Source organism: Diadema antillarum, unplaced genomic scaffold, assembly GCF_040938485.1.
Source record: "Diadema antillarum isolate AM-2024a unplaced genomic scaffold, OU_Dant_1.0 scf00000212, whole genome shotgun sequence".
NCBI lineage: Eukaryota > Metazoa > Echinodermata > Echinoidea > Diadematoida > Diadematidae > Diadema > Diadema antillarum.
Window position 1 is genome coordinate 878,845 of NW_027271101.1, and position 15,821 is coordinate 894,665.

At 38.0% G+C, this 15,821-nt stretch overlaps 1 protein-coding gene across 1 annotated transcript; it reads right to left on the reverse strand.

Moving 5' to 3' along the window:
• Positions 1 to 1,335: 1,335 nt before the first annotated feature.
• On the reverse strand, positions 1,336 to 14,446 carry LOC139724391 (C4b-binding protein alpha chain-like). The gene is made up of 8 exons (XM_071635536.1): positions 14,065 to 14,446; positions 10,585 to 10,761; positions 7,932 to 8,087; positions 7,114 to 7,281; positions 5,722 to 5,910; positions 3,657 to 3,863; positions 1,876 to 2,037; positions 1,336 to 1,352 (listed from the first exon to the last, which is right to left on the reverse strand). The coding sequence occupies exons 1-8, from the start codon at positions 14,444 to 14,446 to the stop codon at positions 1,336 to 1,338; spliced, it is 1,458 nt and encodes a 485-aa protein (XP_071491637.1).
• Positions 14,447 to 15,821: the final 1,375 nt, after the last annotated feature.

A 15,821-nucleotide genomic window follows, 5' to 3' on the forward strand; every position in this document is an offset into this window, starting at 1 on the left:
ACGCGAAAAACACATACGTACTACATTTAATGTATAAAATCACGGCTTGGACCCTTGAACCAAGACAAGTCAAGACAAACATATCCGTTCTCCGTGTAAAATTATATGCCTATAACTCGGGAACCTACAGTTTTACAAGCTTTAAAGCTTTTATGTAGGCCCCATCATATTTCTTATACTTACCAGTGACATTTTCACACGATATGACCATATACATTTGTGTCAAGTATATATTTTTTCTTTTTCTTCTACAATCAAAAGACATGACTGTGTATGTTTTGTATTCTTGTTTTGTTGTCAATAATTTTGTAATCTCATCATTGAGAAAATGGAAATATGAAATAAAATTTGAACTGAACTGAACTGAACCCCTGAATCCTTGGATAAGGGGTTTGAAAAAAATCATTTTCGACTCACTTCTTACAATTTAAGAAGCTCTTAGCTTATAAAACGTAATGAAAAGCCTCACTTATTATGGGGCTAGATTGTGGAATGATCTGTCGTCAGATCTGAAATCCCAATGTACGTGTACTTTCGATGGTTTTAAAAAGAAATTATAATAGATCAATATCTTGAAAGAGAACATTGTAGAATAATCTAGTAGAATACGTGTTTTTTTTCTGATTGGTAATCGGACATTGTAATATCGATATGGTTTGAGAGTTATTTTACTCACTCATATTTATGTCATATGATCTTGTGATTTTACTCTAGTTAATCATTTTTCTCTTTCCTTTTTTCTATGATTTCGTATGTTCATATGTATTGTTTTGTGAAGTTACATCACCGTATTTTGTTTTGTTTTGCTTTTTATCTGTGCACGGACGTGCTGAAGAACAGCCATGGCTGAAGCTTGTGCCGTGCTAAAATAAAATATATGAATGAATGAATGAATGTTAGGAGGCATTTTGTATAACCGACACTTCTCCATCTTCTAAACTTGTGATTGGTCAATCGCATTGAATGGACCAGAGAAGTTTAGAATTGTTTATAATATGTCTTTGATTATATGTGTGTATGGGAATTGGTAAATGTGTGTGAAGGTTTGTATGTGCGTCTTGGTGTGCGCGCTTATGTACATGAGCTAGCTTTGACAGCTTCATGTTGAGCTGAATTTATGTCATCTCATTCATTGGAGTGTAGATTGCAGCAGGTTTGAACGTCCAACAGCAATTAGTGATTGTAAATCATGAATGAAATGTCACTCGTGTGGTTTAAACACTGTATTCTGAGTATAATATCAAAGTACAAAAAACACAATATGGCGAACTGATGCTTTATCTAACGAGGCATCATTGTCCTTCTCTCTGCTCCTCATGTTCCAGGTGCTGTACTTCACAGTTCGGTTTTCACTGCGGGAGATAAATGAAAGGACATATAAAATTGGATGTTAGTTCTGTTTCAAAATTGCATGACACTGTTTGGATTATTACTAAGAGAGAATTCCAGTGCAGTTGAAAGTTAGTCGGAAAAGGAGGAGTAACATTTTTTTAGCTCAACAATGAAAACTTGATCAAAATCAGATGAAAAATAAGGAAGTTGTGACAAGTTTTGTCAGATTGATACTAAAGGATGTCATATCAGTTTCTTGTCAGTGTTTTTACCTTTATCTATTCAGTTTTTCTCTAATTCGTTTAAATATCCATTTGTGTATTCACTCACCTATTAATCTTTTTATTATTAATCTATATATCTATTAACTAATTCCCCTATTTTATTTGTTTATTCATTCACTCAGTAATAAAGAACGAGACAGAGAGATACGTATGCCTTTAGAATCACACAGTGGATGTTCAGAAAAAGGCCGAAAACAATGAAATCTTCCGATGGATGGTTCGAAGAGCGAATTTTCACGGAGAATTTCACATTACTTACGAGCACAACGAATTCTTGGTTTCCATGCCCCGCCATTGCAGAAGGCTCTGGGACCACCTAGTCTGACCATACCGGGAGTTGGGTCGCACTGGAAGGTGTGCACCTCGCCGTGGCGAAAGAGCTCGCCCGCAACATCTGAATTGTCTGGTCCGGTGCAATTATCTAAACGTGTATGGCAAGGAGTAAAGAGTAACAGATATCCTGATCATGGATACGCTACAGTTAGATCACCATGGTGGGGCAACATGAAATCATTATAGTCCATGTGTGATTGGCTTGTCCATATACTTCTATACTTCTTTGTAAACTAGTTTCCTTTTTTTTTGTTCCCATTTTCCCTAGCAGCGAAACGTGACTGTCGCGATCCCCCCCTCCCAATTCATTCTATTGGTAATCTCTTATTCGTAACCTGATTATGTACATGTAGGACAGGTAGGAAAATCAACAGTGCATATATGATGTGTAATTTAATCTCCAGTGGTACAGGAAAACGCACTTATGTAAGACTTTACGTAAGTGGAAATCAGGTTGCAGGCCTACGCCTGTCTACTTCCTACAAAACTTTATCTTTATTCTGTCTGTTACAGCTAATCGAAGTTTCCCCTCAATGCTTCTTCTGATTTCAATATAATGTTTGTATAAAGTATGTGCCTTCAAATACATTTGTTTGTACAGAGGGTTGAAAATACAGCAAAATATGAAACGTAACTCAAGATAAATCTTGAATTTAATGAAACTGATTTATGCTTTCACATTTAAAGTACCTCCAACAGAATTGTACACTTTCAGCTATTGCTCATATCAATGCATATATCTCATATATAATTTTTGAACTTTTAAGGGTCAAAAGTGGGAACGTTTTTTTGTAACACCTAGAGTGTTTGTCAAAAATGTTTGTAAAAAGTACTGAAGTTCATTCTTACCCTACTAGAGAATTTTTTTTTTCATCTTTCTCCTGTACGGCGGTGTACGGACCGTATCTGCTTTAAAACAATAACCACTAAGGACCTAAATTTTGGAATGAGTTGGATAGAGAAATAATCCAATCTCAGTCTTTTTATTCATTGAAGCATAAACTTAAACTAGTTTGTCTGAATTCATATCTATAGCTATTCTTCAATCCTCCTCGACATTCTCTGTTCATACTTCACATTACTGACATTATCGATTATGTAACATGTGCCTCGCTCGTGATTTCTGTATTATCTCATGAACTTCCTTTGTACACATTTGGTATCTCTGCTATTGTACACTGCATCTGACTTGTACCTAGCTCGGGTGATCACGCAACTCTCAAGAAGTCTTGTGCCGCGGACATTGTCTTCTTTGTTTTTTCTTGTTCTTTTCGGCGTTTATATTTCTCCAATCTACAAATTGTCATTCCTTTGATTTAATTACATATACCAAGTAAGAAATAATCTCACATCCGCATCTGGGAATCTACACCCTACTCAAGCACTGCTTCTATGTAGATTCCTCATATTTCACATGTTTTATTGACTTATAAGCTGTACTTGACAATTCATCCATGCTTTTGTATTGTAATGTTTATGTTTTATGTATTTGTTGAAATGTGGAATATGGAACAATAAAAAAAAAGAGTGCATGGAGTCAACGCAGACACATAGTTACATGTGTATGACATTGTATGTTTTTTTCGTACCTTGCAATTCATATACTATTCCCTATATGTTTTGAATGTACATGATGGACAATACCCGCGATTGACTTGATAAATGAATAAAAAGGAGTGGCGTTCAAAATGGCGCGGAGATAGAAACCTCTGCAGACGGGAAGGTCACCACCAATGGCGCCACTCCATGTTCCATTGTTGCAGACGGTCCGCCACGGTCCGTCGACGAACAGACCGCCCGTGCACGAGAAGAGGATGGTGTCAGTGTGGTTGTAGTCCGCTTCCCCAGCCACGCCTGTAAGTTTGGAGGTGTGGATCACCCGTGTGTCGTTGAAAACTGGGGTCTGACATTTGTCTGGGGGTTTACGGACACAGAGAAAATTTCAAGACAATTGTAAAGGAATCTATACATGTACTGCTTCCTTTAAAAAAAACAAAAAAAAAAACTTCATGATCATGACTGTAGGCACTACCTTTTTTTTTTCAGAGGTTAAAAATAAACTCTTGTTTGTAAACCAGCAATGTCAATTTACCGTTACTATTTTGTACGAGCAACCAATTTATGCATACACATACACCATGGAAAACCATAGGAAAATTAGCATACGTTAAAGGATGTGAACTTTACGAATTCTAAAATACTTTTATATCGTAGCTAATTGTGGGATTTGTCATTTATTAGCAGGTTCACCCCCCCCCCCCAAAAAAAAAGAAGGAAAAATGAAAATAACTTACACTCAATGAAATGTGTTAAAGAACAGTTCTTTACTTCCTTTAGGATGATAGCTTCAGCCTTCCATGATACAGAAACATACAAATGTATTGAAAACATTATGAAGCTGCAACAGTGGGCAATCTATGAATGAGTCTTACATAACGCCTGATAAGATTGTTGTTTTGCTGTTTTCATTATTTGTGAAAATGTTACTCGACAAACGAAGGAAGAACTGAACATATACTGTCTTGGCTTTAACATGTATAGCAACCCTGTAACCCCGCCTGGTACGTAGTTACCCCCAATATTCAGCAAAAATGTGACAAGTCATTCTAAACAGGAATTGGTGAACTTAAGCTTACACAACATGTACAAGGGAGGCGTTTAATGGGAGTTTCTCAATAGAAAGACAAGTTCTGATTTATTTCACGTATTCAGTAAGGAAGCAATGGGTATGATTGTGCAAGCTGGAATCATGGAAACAATGGCTGTAGGTCAGTTAACGAAACACACACATTAGATACACACAAGTAGTTCAGTGTTGTTGGGCCCTTTCGAAAGACGGGACATGTACAAGTCTAGGCACTATGACGATTGCTGTCTGTGACATTATCGTTTCATTTTAAAACGCGGAGAGTGAGGAAATAAGCAGAGATCACATCGCTACAGGAAATTAGCTACTATACCATGACTACAAGTCCTGTCGCCAAAGTATCGTTGCTGCGACCTTGCCATAAGACTGCAATAATTTGACGCGAAGGATAAGTTTGTTCTCCACGATTTCATAGAAAAATATCATAGAATACACAAAACGTGTATTGAAAACTTAGGTACAAGTTAAAAAAGACTTGTAAGGCAATGCAGGCCTTAGAGTTGTTGAAAATGACTTACCCATTGATAATGAGCCAGTGGTGTAAAATTGATCAAAAGTGGTCTGATCTTGCGATCCTAGGATAATCTTTGTCAGAGACAAAATGACAAACGTAACAGGTAAGCATACACGTACACACAAAATGTGGACTACAGACAAAATGAACACAAAACATGCAGTGGCTGGAAGGACTGGTGCTAGAGACACAGAACAATGAAAACAAAAAGGAGTCTGATGGGTGTCAAAACTAATGATCCTGTCATCAGGTATGCACGAATGGGGGAGTAAAGGAGTGAGCAATGATATATATATATACATAGGGTCAGCGTTGATCCGTCCATGGGCTCTCGGGTGGTCAGCCTATGAAGGGTATAGAGATGAAAGAGGGGAGGCAACTTACATCAAACAAGATGAGGAACATCACATTAATGATGGGTGTAAACGGTCGAAGGAATACTTTACTCCAGACATGCCAGAATTTGTAAAGATTTGATGGAGAGAACAAACAGGATGAACAAAACAACAACAACACATTATGCTGGTGTACAAAAGTATGGCAGAACTTACAAGTGGCAGCAAACAAACATGTACACATACATCAGAGGTTTACTTTTACTTAGTTGTTACCATAGCAACTGAGGAGCATTGGATCCGGGTCCCATTGGTTGGTCGAATTGCAGTAGGAGAACTCTGGACCAATGGGAGTCTTGTCATCATCACATTCTAGGTCAACTCTTTCGTTCAGGTCGAAGTATTCCTTCGTTGGCGTCTCGAGGCCTAAACTGACACCCTGTGGAAGTTCGGGTGCTGGGCAGCCTGCGATATGAAACAAAAGAGGAAACATGGCTCGTGTAATCACAGTCGATCGGAGCAATGAACGTATTTTCTAAACCGACTACAAACCTGATATTCACATGTTGTATAAAGCAATGTAGGGCAAAACAAGGCCATACATGTTTCTACCTCCCTGGTCAGTGTGTTATAGTGCGCATACGGATGGAAATGGGTCATGCTTTGAGGAAGCACAGTGGAACCCCCGTCAGGGGGTTTATACCACGCAACCAATGCGTACTCTGAGACACTACAGGGGCCGCGGAACCGGTGGGGCTGGGGGGGGGGGGGGCTGCAGCCCCCCCCCCCACCCCCACACACACGTACTTTTGGATCGTGAAAAAAAAAAGAAAAAAAAAGAAAGAAAGGGGAAAAATCGGGGGGAAAATCACACTACCCGAATTTCTCACAAAAAAAGTGTTCTTCAGATCGCTTTATCTTGATTTTAAAAACGCAAAAGCTCCGTCGAGTGGGAGGGGGCATCCCCCTCCCACACCCTCGCCCTCTACCTCATTAGACTTTGTACATGCACATAGATGATGCACACGCGGAATAAGAGCTAAATGCCGTGATTTTGCTATCAATACTTTCCTGAAAAAAAAGTCCAAATTATTTCCAGAATTTTTTTTTTTTTGGGGGGGGGGGGTGGAGGAGCTAGAAAAAATCCAAGTATTGTACCAAAAGTTTGCACCAGATCGCTGAATTTCAGGTCTGAAAATGTAAAATCACCTTCGTGTGGGAGGAGAAATATCCCTTTTGTATATACACCCTCGTGAGCATGCCTTTTCTGTTTGATTGCTTAACAGACAACGTTCATGAAATTAATTTTAACAATAGATTAATACAAGAAGTTTATTTAATGCTACCACTTTATAGACAAATTGTTCAATAATAATCCACATCAAAATATCCTGCTACCTTAAACAAGTGGGGCCATTTCAAGACGATAAAAGACGGAAAAACATGCACAAATTGCACCATTTACAACATAAAAATGCAAAAAGTTCTCACAGTGGGAGGGAGAACACCCCCCTCCCACACCCCCCCCCCCCCCTCGTTCCCTCCGCTCGCTCGAGATCGGTCGCTTCGCTCCCTCGCATAGTAACCACCGCCCTCGCAATATCACCAGGATGAAGTAGATTTGGTGGTTCAGAATACTTCTGCCCAAAAAGGTTTTTGTCTACTCACCATCAGAGACACAAACGACCTCAGGATTCCATTCGCCGTCTTCACAAGTTGTTGGGATAGTGTCACCAGAGCCTTGTAGGGAGTAACCAGGCAAACACCGGAACAAGAGCTCTTCCCCGGAACCGTACGTTCCCGTTCCGTTCGTATTATATGGAGCTGCACAAGCCGCTGTAAGGTAATCGGAATGTGCATTTAAGATGAAGACTTTCACCCAATAGCTTTAAGGACTAAGAAAACAAACGATTTTCATTTTGCTGTCGTCAATTTAGTGTAGATCACTTAGAATATTACACCTCCCCACGTATAGACCTACCGAGTTGAAATGGCACTACACATAATATCATACAGACTCTGCAATGTACATTTTGAATTTCAGGGGACAATGTTCTCTCCACATGTCTCCTTCTGCCCGCAAATTACTTTATGGTGACCCGACAAAACACTTAAAGATGCAACCTTGACGTCATTGTTGATCTTCACCTCTCTCTCTCTCTCTCTCTCTCTCTCTCTTTCTTTAATACATGTATATTCGAAATATTCGATCAATATGTTTGAAGACACCCTGCATTGGTTCGTTAGTTAATTTATTTATTCTTTGTTTGATTTCTTGTCATAATCATTGCATATTATTATATAGCTGAAATTAACATTTATTCGTCATTGCAATCACATAAAATCATGCTTTAGATTTTAGAATCTTTTACGTCTTATTAATATGTGTAGACAATCCTCTCAATGCCCTCTTGCGTGAGGAGTGGTGATATGGCATTAACTTTGGTTGGGCTGTTTTCTCTGTCGTGGTGGGGACTGCTTCTTACCTGGACATGATGGTAGTTCCTCGCCATGGGACCAGGTACCACCACCGCAGGTGGCAGAATTATGCCCTGTAAGACTTCCTTGAGGGCAAGAAAACTGAACCGTGTCCCCGGAATCGTACGACGTTTTGTCGGGAGTGGTGATTACACCACCGCTACCTACAGCAGGTGGTCCACATGGGACTATGACGTGACAAGATGCAGATAAAAGTTATAGATATTAATAATGGTAACAATGATGTTAGGAATTGTAATGATTACCGTGCTTATTGCCATCATCTTCATTATCATTTGTACATATTATTGTAATCATCTATGCGGTTGTATTATTACTTCCATTTTCATGTGATTACCCGTTTCTCTTGCACTGCGCATTTCCTATAGAAACTGATCAAAGCAATGTAGGCCTACATGACAATCACAAATCATGGTTTATGATACTGATGATGACGATGAAGATGATAACAATGAGAAATATAACGATTAAGTGATAATGTTGACTATATCCTTATAATCAAAATTCTTATGCACCAGGCAAGATATTGTCTTCATATGCGACGGATCCCACTGGAACTCTGAATTTACCATTCTCATGTATGTGAAGGCTTGGAATTTAACAACTACAGGGTGTATAAAAAAATACACTTTAAAAAAAATTGTCTAAATTCCATTTCAAAATATCTGGAAGATTTTTTTCATGTTAGTGGATGCCCAATAGTCTTATCCATCAAGTGCAGTCAACAAAACAAATTTTTGTTCACACTTGGCTGAACACTGACGCTCTTTGTCCAGAGTGCGAAAAATGACTTGCGCCAAATTGAAAGAAGATGGGAGATTCAGTCAGAAGCCCAAATAGGTGTTCTAATTCAAACAAATTGTTCTTTTGCTCACAGTTTTGATTATGTTATGATAGTTAAGGAATTTTCTGGCAATTTTTTGTCACGTTTTAAATGATCCCATTGCGTTACGGAAGGTTGATTTACTAAACATCAAGATCTTTTAAGCACGTTATCACAAATCATGCTGAGATATATCGAACCCATATGCCAGTCATTCAGTCAAGAAGAAAAGTACAAAATTCATGCATCCTAAGATCATTCAATCAATCCAATCAATCAAGCATTCAATCAATCAATCAATCAATCCATCAATCAATCATTCATTTAATCAAACAATCAGTCAGTCACAATTGTATGTATGTTTTATAAAAAGTAGCAGATCGACATAGAGAATATCACCTCCCCCCCCCCCCCCCGCGTGGCTTAAAGGCTAATCAACGCTTGAAAACTGATTTATTTGTTGATTTATTTATTCAATAGGCCGATTAATTATCTCAATGATTGAAAAGTGATTAAGTGATTATTGAGTTGCTTCACTAATTGAACGACTCGATGACTTACTAACTGATATATCGGTTGGTGTATTGATTGATTGATTGATTGATTGATTAGTTGATTGATTGATAGGATGAATGTTTTGAAAGCTGATGACATTACCACATTAATGAATAACTGGCATATGGCATTGATGTGTCCATGTATTGTGAAAACTGTGCTTTAAAGATCTTGAAGTTATTACACACTCTAATTCTCACCAATTGATTTAGAAATGAAATCATTAAAATTACGATAAAACTGACAAAAAAATCTCAGACTATCATAACATAATCAAAGTTTTAAGCAAAAAAGCAATTTGTTTGAATAGGAGCACTTATTTGGACCGCTGACTGAATTTTCCATCTACTTCCAATTTGGCGCAAGTCATTTTTCACACTCTGGACAAAGAGCGTCAGTGTTCAGCCAAATAAAGTTTATTTTGTTGCTTGCACTTGATAGATGAGACTATTGGGCATACATAAATGTGAAAAAATCTTTACTCACTTTACTCTCTCTCTCTTTCCCTCTCTCCTCTTGTATCATCCTCTCCCTCTCTCTCATCCAATTTATCTGCCCCCTCCCTCTCTCGTCATCTTCCTGGCACCTAGAAGTGCAGGCCTGTACTGAAATAGCGAATTACTGTTTAACAACTATATAGAGTTCATGAAATCCTACGTATGGTGAGGTGCTTACCTGGACAAGTTGAAATTGTGGTATCAGATCCCAAGGATCACTACTAAGACAGTATAGCCATAATCTGGGTTCGATACATAGCACTCCCATCGGAACATGGCATAGATTTACATATCCTATGTATAGGCCTACAAGACTAGTGATAACTACAGACTATATAATTATATTTGATGATGATGATGATGATTATGATTATGACTATCATTATTATCATTATCATCATTATTAGTAGAAGTATCATCATCACCATCATCATCAGACTGTTCCATATAATCAAGAGAGATTTGGAAAGTATAACATTATATCTCGCGTGATAACTAACGAATGTATGTGTGTTGCTGGCAGGCATTTACCGTCACATTACAAAACTAACAAAAAATTCTCCATTAAAAATTGTCCTTCCGACATTGCACATTGCTCTGTCTCTTCTCTCTTTTCCCTCTCTCTGTCTTTATTTCTTTAAGCTTGTTGGGGAAAAATAATGAATAATGTACTAAAATTGCAAATCAGTGTAAAAAAAGTTATATAGTTCTAACCAACGCAAGTCTCTCGTGAAAATGAGCTGACGAATATGGCCAGTTGCTTACCTGGACATGTTGCAGTGATTTCTGGGTCCCATGCACCATCCTTGCAGTAGCTGTAATCTGGGCCCGATATGTTACTCCTATCGGAACATGAGAAATCCACACGGCTCCAAGGTGAGTAGCTTGACTCGTCAGGATCAATCACTACGTTGGGATTGAGACTTGGCCTCGCGCATGCCTCTATAAAACAGTGTACATGTATACCGACAAAAACAAGGTATAGAAGCATAGTCGAAAGAAGGTAATACAGACATCATTACCAAGGTGTGATCCTCCTTGATATTTCAGACATGAAATCAATATCGATGCAATTAAGATCTCATGCAAACACACCCCATACACTCTACTTACAGTAAGTATACACACATACATATTCAATGAAATTGTGTATTCCTTAAGCACGTTACTTCTCTATGAGAACTTTATTAGCTCCAAATATTCATATACATACATCGACCCGAAATTTTCTCAATTGGATGTTTCTGGATTGCGAAATAAAAAACATGGTTCTCTCGCTTTATCAATTTCAGTACCAATATTAAGACTTCATTCTTGTTTAGTCTTACCGATGCAGTGTTTCAGTGATCTGTAACAAATTTAAATATCATGCCCAGAGAGTGAAAAATCATACATCTTCTATTTCTTTAGTTTTCAGCTGTACTGCTAAGCCATCTTCTTTATGATCATCTTTGTTATAGATTCCTGATTATTGCAATTTATATTGGCATTTACATTTGCATTTACATTTGCAATCATGCCATGCTCCTGTAATTCTGTCTTTACTAGATTGTTGTTTTTTTCTGTCCTCTTTCGAAATACTAGTACATCGTATTACATATTTAACCAATGTAAAGTAACTAATGCAAGGTATTTTTTTTCGATTCCATGAGTTGTCCCCAGTATACAAATACTGTCCTTTTATTGTGGACAGCTATTTTTGTTAACTCAAAACATAGATAATGCAACACGTTTGGCTTGAAATATGTATCCGTGCTTTTAATTCTTAAATTTCAATTTGCAGTCGACCAATGTGTACTAAAGATAATTTTTAATCCTCTTGTATTGTGATTTGTTGAAGAAAATGGATTATTATTTTTCAAAAATCCTGTTCTTTCTATATATCTTTAAATGGCTCTATGATAATAGACATGAAAACATGCTATCCAAAGCCAATCAGGAGTCAGCATCTGAGCTTTTTGAACATTAGAGGATACTTTTACACATAACACGATATACTTTGTATTGGCGTCTATGGCATCTATGCGAAACTACCAGATCTTTTGGCTGAGTTTTGCCGAGTAACTTGACAGCAAGCACGTCCTTCAACAAACAAAGCAAATAGAGCATTTAAAAAGAGACAATAATAAAGATGCAAATTCACCAATTATCCTAAAACTTTAATCATCACATGCATACCGATATAAAAATACATTCAGAACAGATTTATTATGTGCATACGCACATGCATACATTATACACACCTGTGAATGGACGCATTGTGCTTAAAGGGACATTCCAGACGATTTTCATAATTTCACATCATGTAGTACATAAATCGACAACTCCATGTGTAGATTTGAGGAATTTATTGTGGTTCTTGAGCAGAGAAACAATAGTTTGAAAAACCTCAAACAAATTACACTGAACAAGGATGATGACAAAGGAGGTTCAAATATTTCAGAAATGCAGCAGTGTAATTCCATTACAATACCGCTTGCTTGCGAGTTCACCTGTGTAGAATCAATGCATGCCTTCTTCTTTTGTTCTGCTTCCTTGAGCCCCAACTCATGCATTCTTATGGTGACTCTGCCATGTCATCAACCTTGTTCATTGCAGTTTGTTCTAAATTTTGAAAATATTCTTATTCTTCATCCTAACTATCACAAATTCTGAAACTCTGTCCTCAGTATAACTAATTTATAGTTGTTCAAATGTAAAAATCTGAAAATCATCCGGAGGTCTCCTTTAATGAATATTCTGATACGTATTACTGTATTATGATATTAATTTCTTACGTGAACTTGCGTAGCGAACCTCTGACAGTGATATCGCGAACAAAAAAGAAAGTGCACTAATTCTCCAACCCATGGTCTTATCCCCTCTTCGAGTTGGGAAGAAAGAGCGGAAAACTGTACAAGGCGCAGAGATAGGTTTTGAAGATTCAGCAGTATGACTCCACGTCTAAGATTGTAGTCAGGATCTTCACATTTCACATATCTAACAATTTCTTGCTAGTATTTCTGTACTTTGACCGATATTGAATACGTTGAGATACCGACATTGCTTTTAATGATGCATGGCTAGATAACATAGCCACGTACGCAAACAGAGCAATGTTCCGTTTCAAAGGTATGTGTGTTTGGCTGCTGGGGTGGTAGAAGGGAGGTGGCGGATTGTCTTTGACATTGGTCATACATACATATACATATTTTCCCAAACTGAAGAATGAAATACATCGTTCAATGTTAATCTCTCGTATAATTTAACACACCGAAAAAAGGTGAAAATCTGTCGACTTCCCCGACTTACTTGAATTACAAAGAAAAATGGGGTAAATGAATAAATGCAGAAATAAACAGTTTTCATTTGATTAACATTATGTAGCAATTTGAAGGGCACAGACTTTAAGCTTGTTCATCATTATCTATAGATGTGTGTAACAACTGTGTAATACGGTTTAATGCATAGCTCATGTATTGTGAACGTCGTGTATTAGGACATAAATACTATTTCATAGACGATTTCATGTCTGATCTCTTTTAATGCGGATAAAAACGCCTACCTCACGACTTGTTTTGCATCTGAAAAAGGTTGGTAACTGTACGCACAAGTGCTGTGTGTGTGTGTGCACATATAGTATTTGTATATATTTATATATATATATATACATATATAAACAAATGTTTGAAATGATTGTAAAGAGACGAATACATATATACACACGCACACGTCACACAAACATATTTATATCTTTTTCAAATTAAAAAGTTTTATTTCATTTTGAATACCAATTGAAGTGTTTAAGTCAAACAACAATTCATTGAAATTCAATTTCATAAGAACTTCATATCCAGAAATTTAGAAACCTTCACAATACCATTATACAAGTAGGATGACGTGCATATATCATTGTCCAACGAATATTCATTGTTTTGTAAAAAAAAAAAAAATGAAAAGCCCATCAAATATCAGTAAAGATGCCGTTGTTAAATCAACAATACAATACCTTTATATAAACCATATCCTAAAGTTCTAGAATTATTTCATGGAGCAGGTACTTCCTCGAAAAAAAAAAAATTATCTGACAAGCTGTTTAGCAGATTTTGTGGAAGCCAATGCCAAATCTGTGACAGAATGATATAGTAGGGTCATCAAATAAAATTCTGATTTAAAAGTATTTTCTTATCGAACTGTATTAATCTTTAGAATTATTTCATTTATCTGTATCAATGTGAGCATGGTCAGGTCAGGTCAACCCTTTACGTCCCCTGGCGTGTAGGGCAGCGACGAAGGCTCTCCACCCGTCTCTGTTGCTGGCCATCCTCTGTAGAGAAGCCCAGGACTGTCTGTGATCTGATATTTCTCCTTCTACTGTTCTTCTCCACGTCTGCTTGGGCCTACCACGTCTTCTTTTCCCTTCAGGTGTCCAACGAAGAGCCACTCTTGGGATGGAGCTTGCGTCCATTCTTAAGACATGTCCAATCCATCTCCATCTCTTCCTGGTGATTAGAGTCTCCAGGTCCTCAGTGCGGCATTGTAAGAACAGGTAGCAGTTGGATATCTTGTTGGGCCAATAAATGCGCAGGATTCTACGCAGGCATGTGGTGTGGAATGCTGATAGCTTGGCAGCATCGCATCTGGTCATTCGCCAGCATTCAGATCCGTACATAAGGGTTGACAGCACGCAGCTATTGTACAATTTCATTTTGGTTTTCAAGGTGCACTGCTGTGATTACCAGATACTGTTCATACTTCTCATAACATTTCTTGCCTTGTTCAGTCTGTTCCTGATGTCAGTTTCTGCTCCACCATCCTTTCGTACTATGCTGCCCAGGTATGTGAACTGCTCTGTTCTGGGAAGGTTGACACCATAGTACTTAACTGGAGTGGGGTTGTCACTATTAAGAATCATTGTTTCCGTTTTCCTTTGGTTCACTTTCAGTCCCACCTGTCCTCCAAATGTAGACAGACGGTTAGTCTTCTCTTGGATGTGACTATGCGAATGTGACAACAGAGCCAGATCATCTGCAAAATCCAGGTCATCCAACATGGAGAAGAAAGTCCAGCGGATTCCTTTCTGCGATCCCTCCATTGTACGTCTCATTGTCTAGTCAATGACCAAGTAAAACAAAATGGCAGACATCATGCATCCCTGCCGAACACCCGTTTCCAACTTAAAGTAAAGGTCGCTATTTCCAACAGTGCAGGAAAAATTTTTGTAGAAACTTTGGATGAGTTGCACAATTTTTGTTGGAATTCCATAATGTCGTAATATTTGCCAAAGACTGTCTCTGTGAATGCTGTCAAATGCTTTTTCAAAGTCAATGAAGTTAACATACAGTGTTCGTTGCCATTCTGTGCACTGTTCGATGATGTTTCTCAATGTGAAGATCTGATCTATGCAACCCCTGTTTTTTCTGAACCCTGCTTGTTCTGGCCTAAGAGCTCCATCTACAGCATCTGATATACGTTGTACAATAATCTTGGCCAGAATTTTACTACACACTGGGAGGAGAGTTATCCCTCGCCAATTGTTGCAGTCGTTTAGTGCACCTTTCTTGGGTATTTTGACAATGATGCCTTTTGTCCAGTCTTTTGGCACTTGTTCTTCTTCCCAAATAACATCAAAGAGAGATTTCAGAAGGGTTGCTGTCACCTGTGGGTCAACCTTGATGAGTTCAGCACTCAAACCATCTCCTCCAGGGGCTTTATTATTCTTCAGTGTCTTAATAGCTGCAATAATTTATTCTCTACTTGGGGGTTCAATACTGATGTCCAAATCATTCTCTGCTGTTTCTATAATTGGTGTCTCTTCAGGTGTAGCTCTATTAAGTAATTCTTTGAAGTGTTCCGTCCATCTTTCTTCTATTTGTCTTTCTGTAGTGAGGATCTTACCCTGTTTGTCTTTAACTGGTCCACTTCCATAAGTTCGGAGCTTACCACAAATCCGCTTTGTAATTTTATAGAGCTCTCCCTGTTCCCCTTTCTGCGCTGCAGTTTCTGCTTGTGAAGCCAGGTTA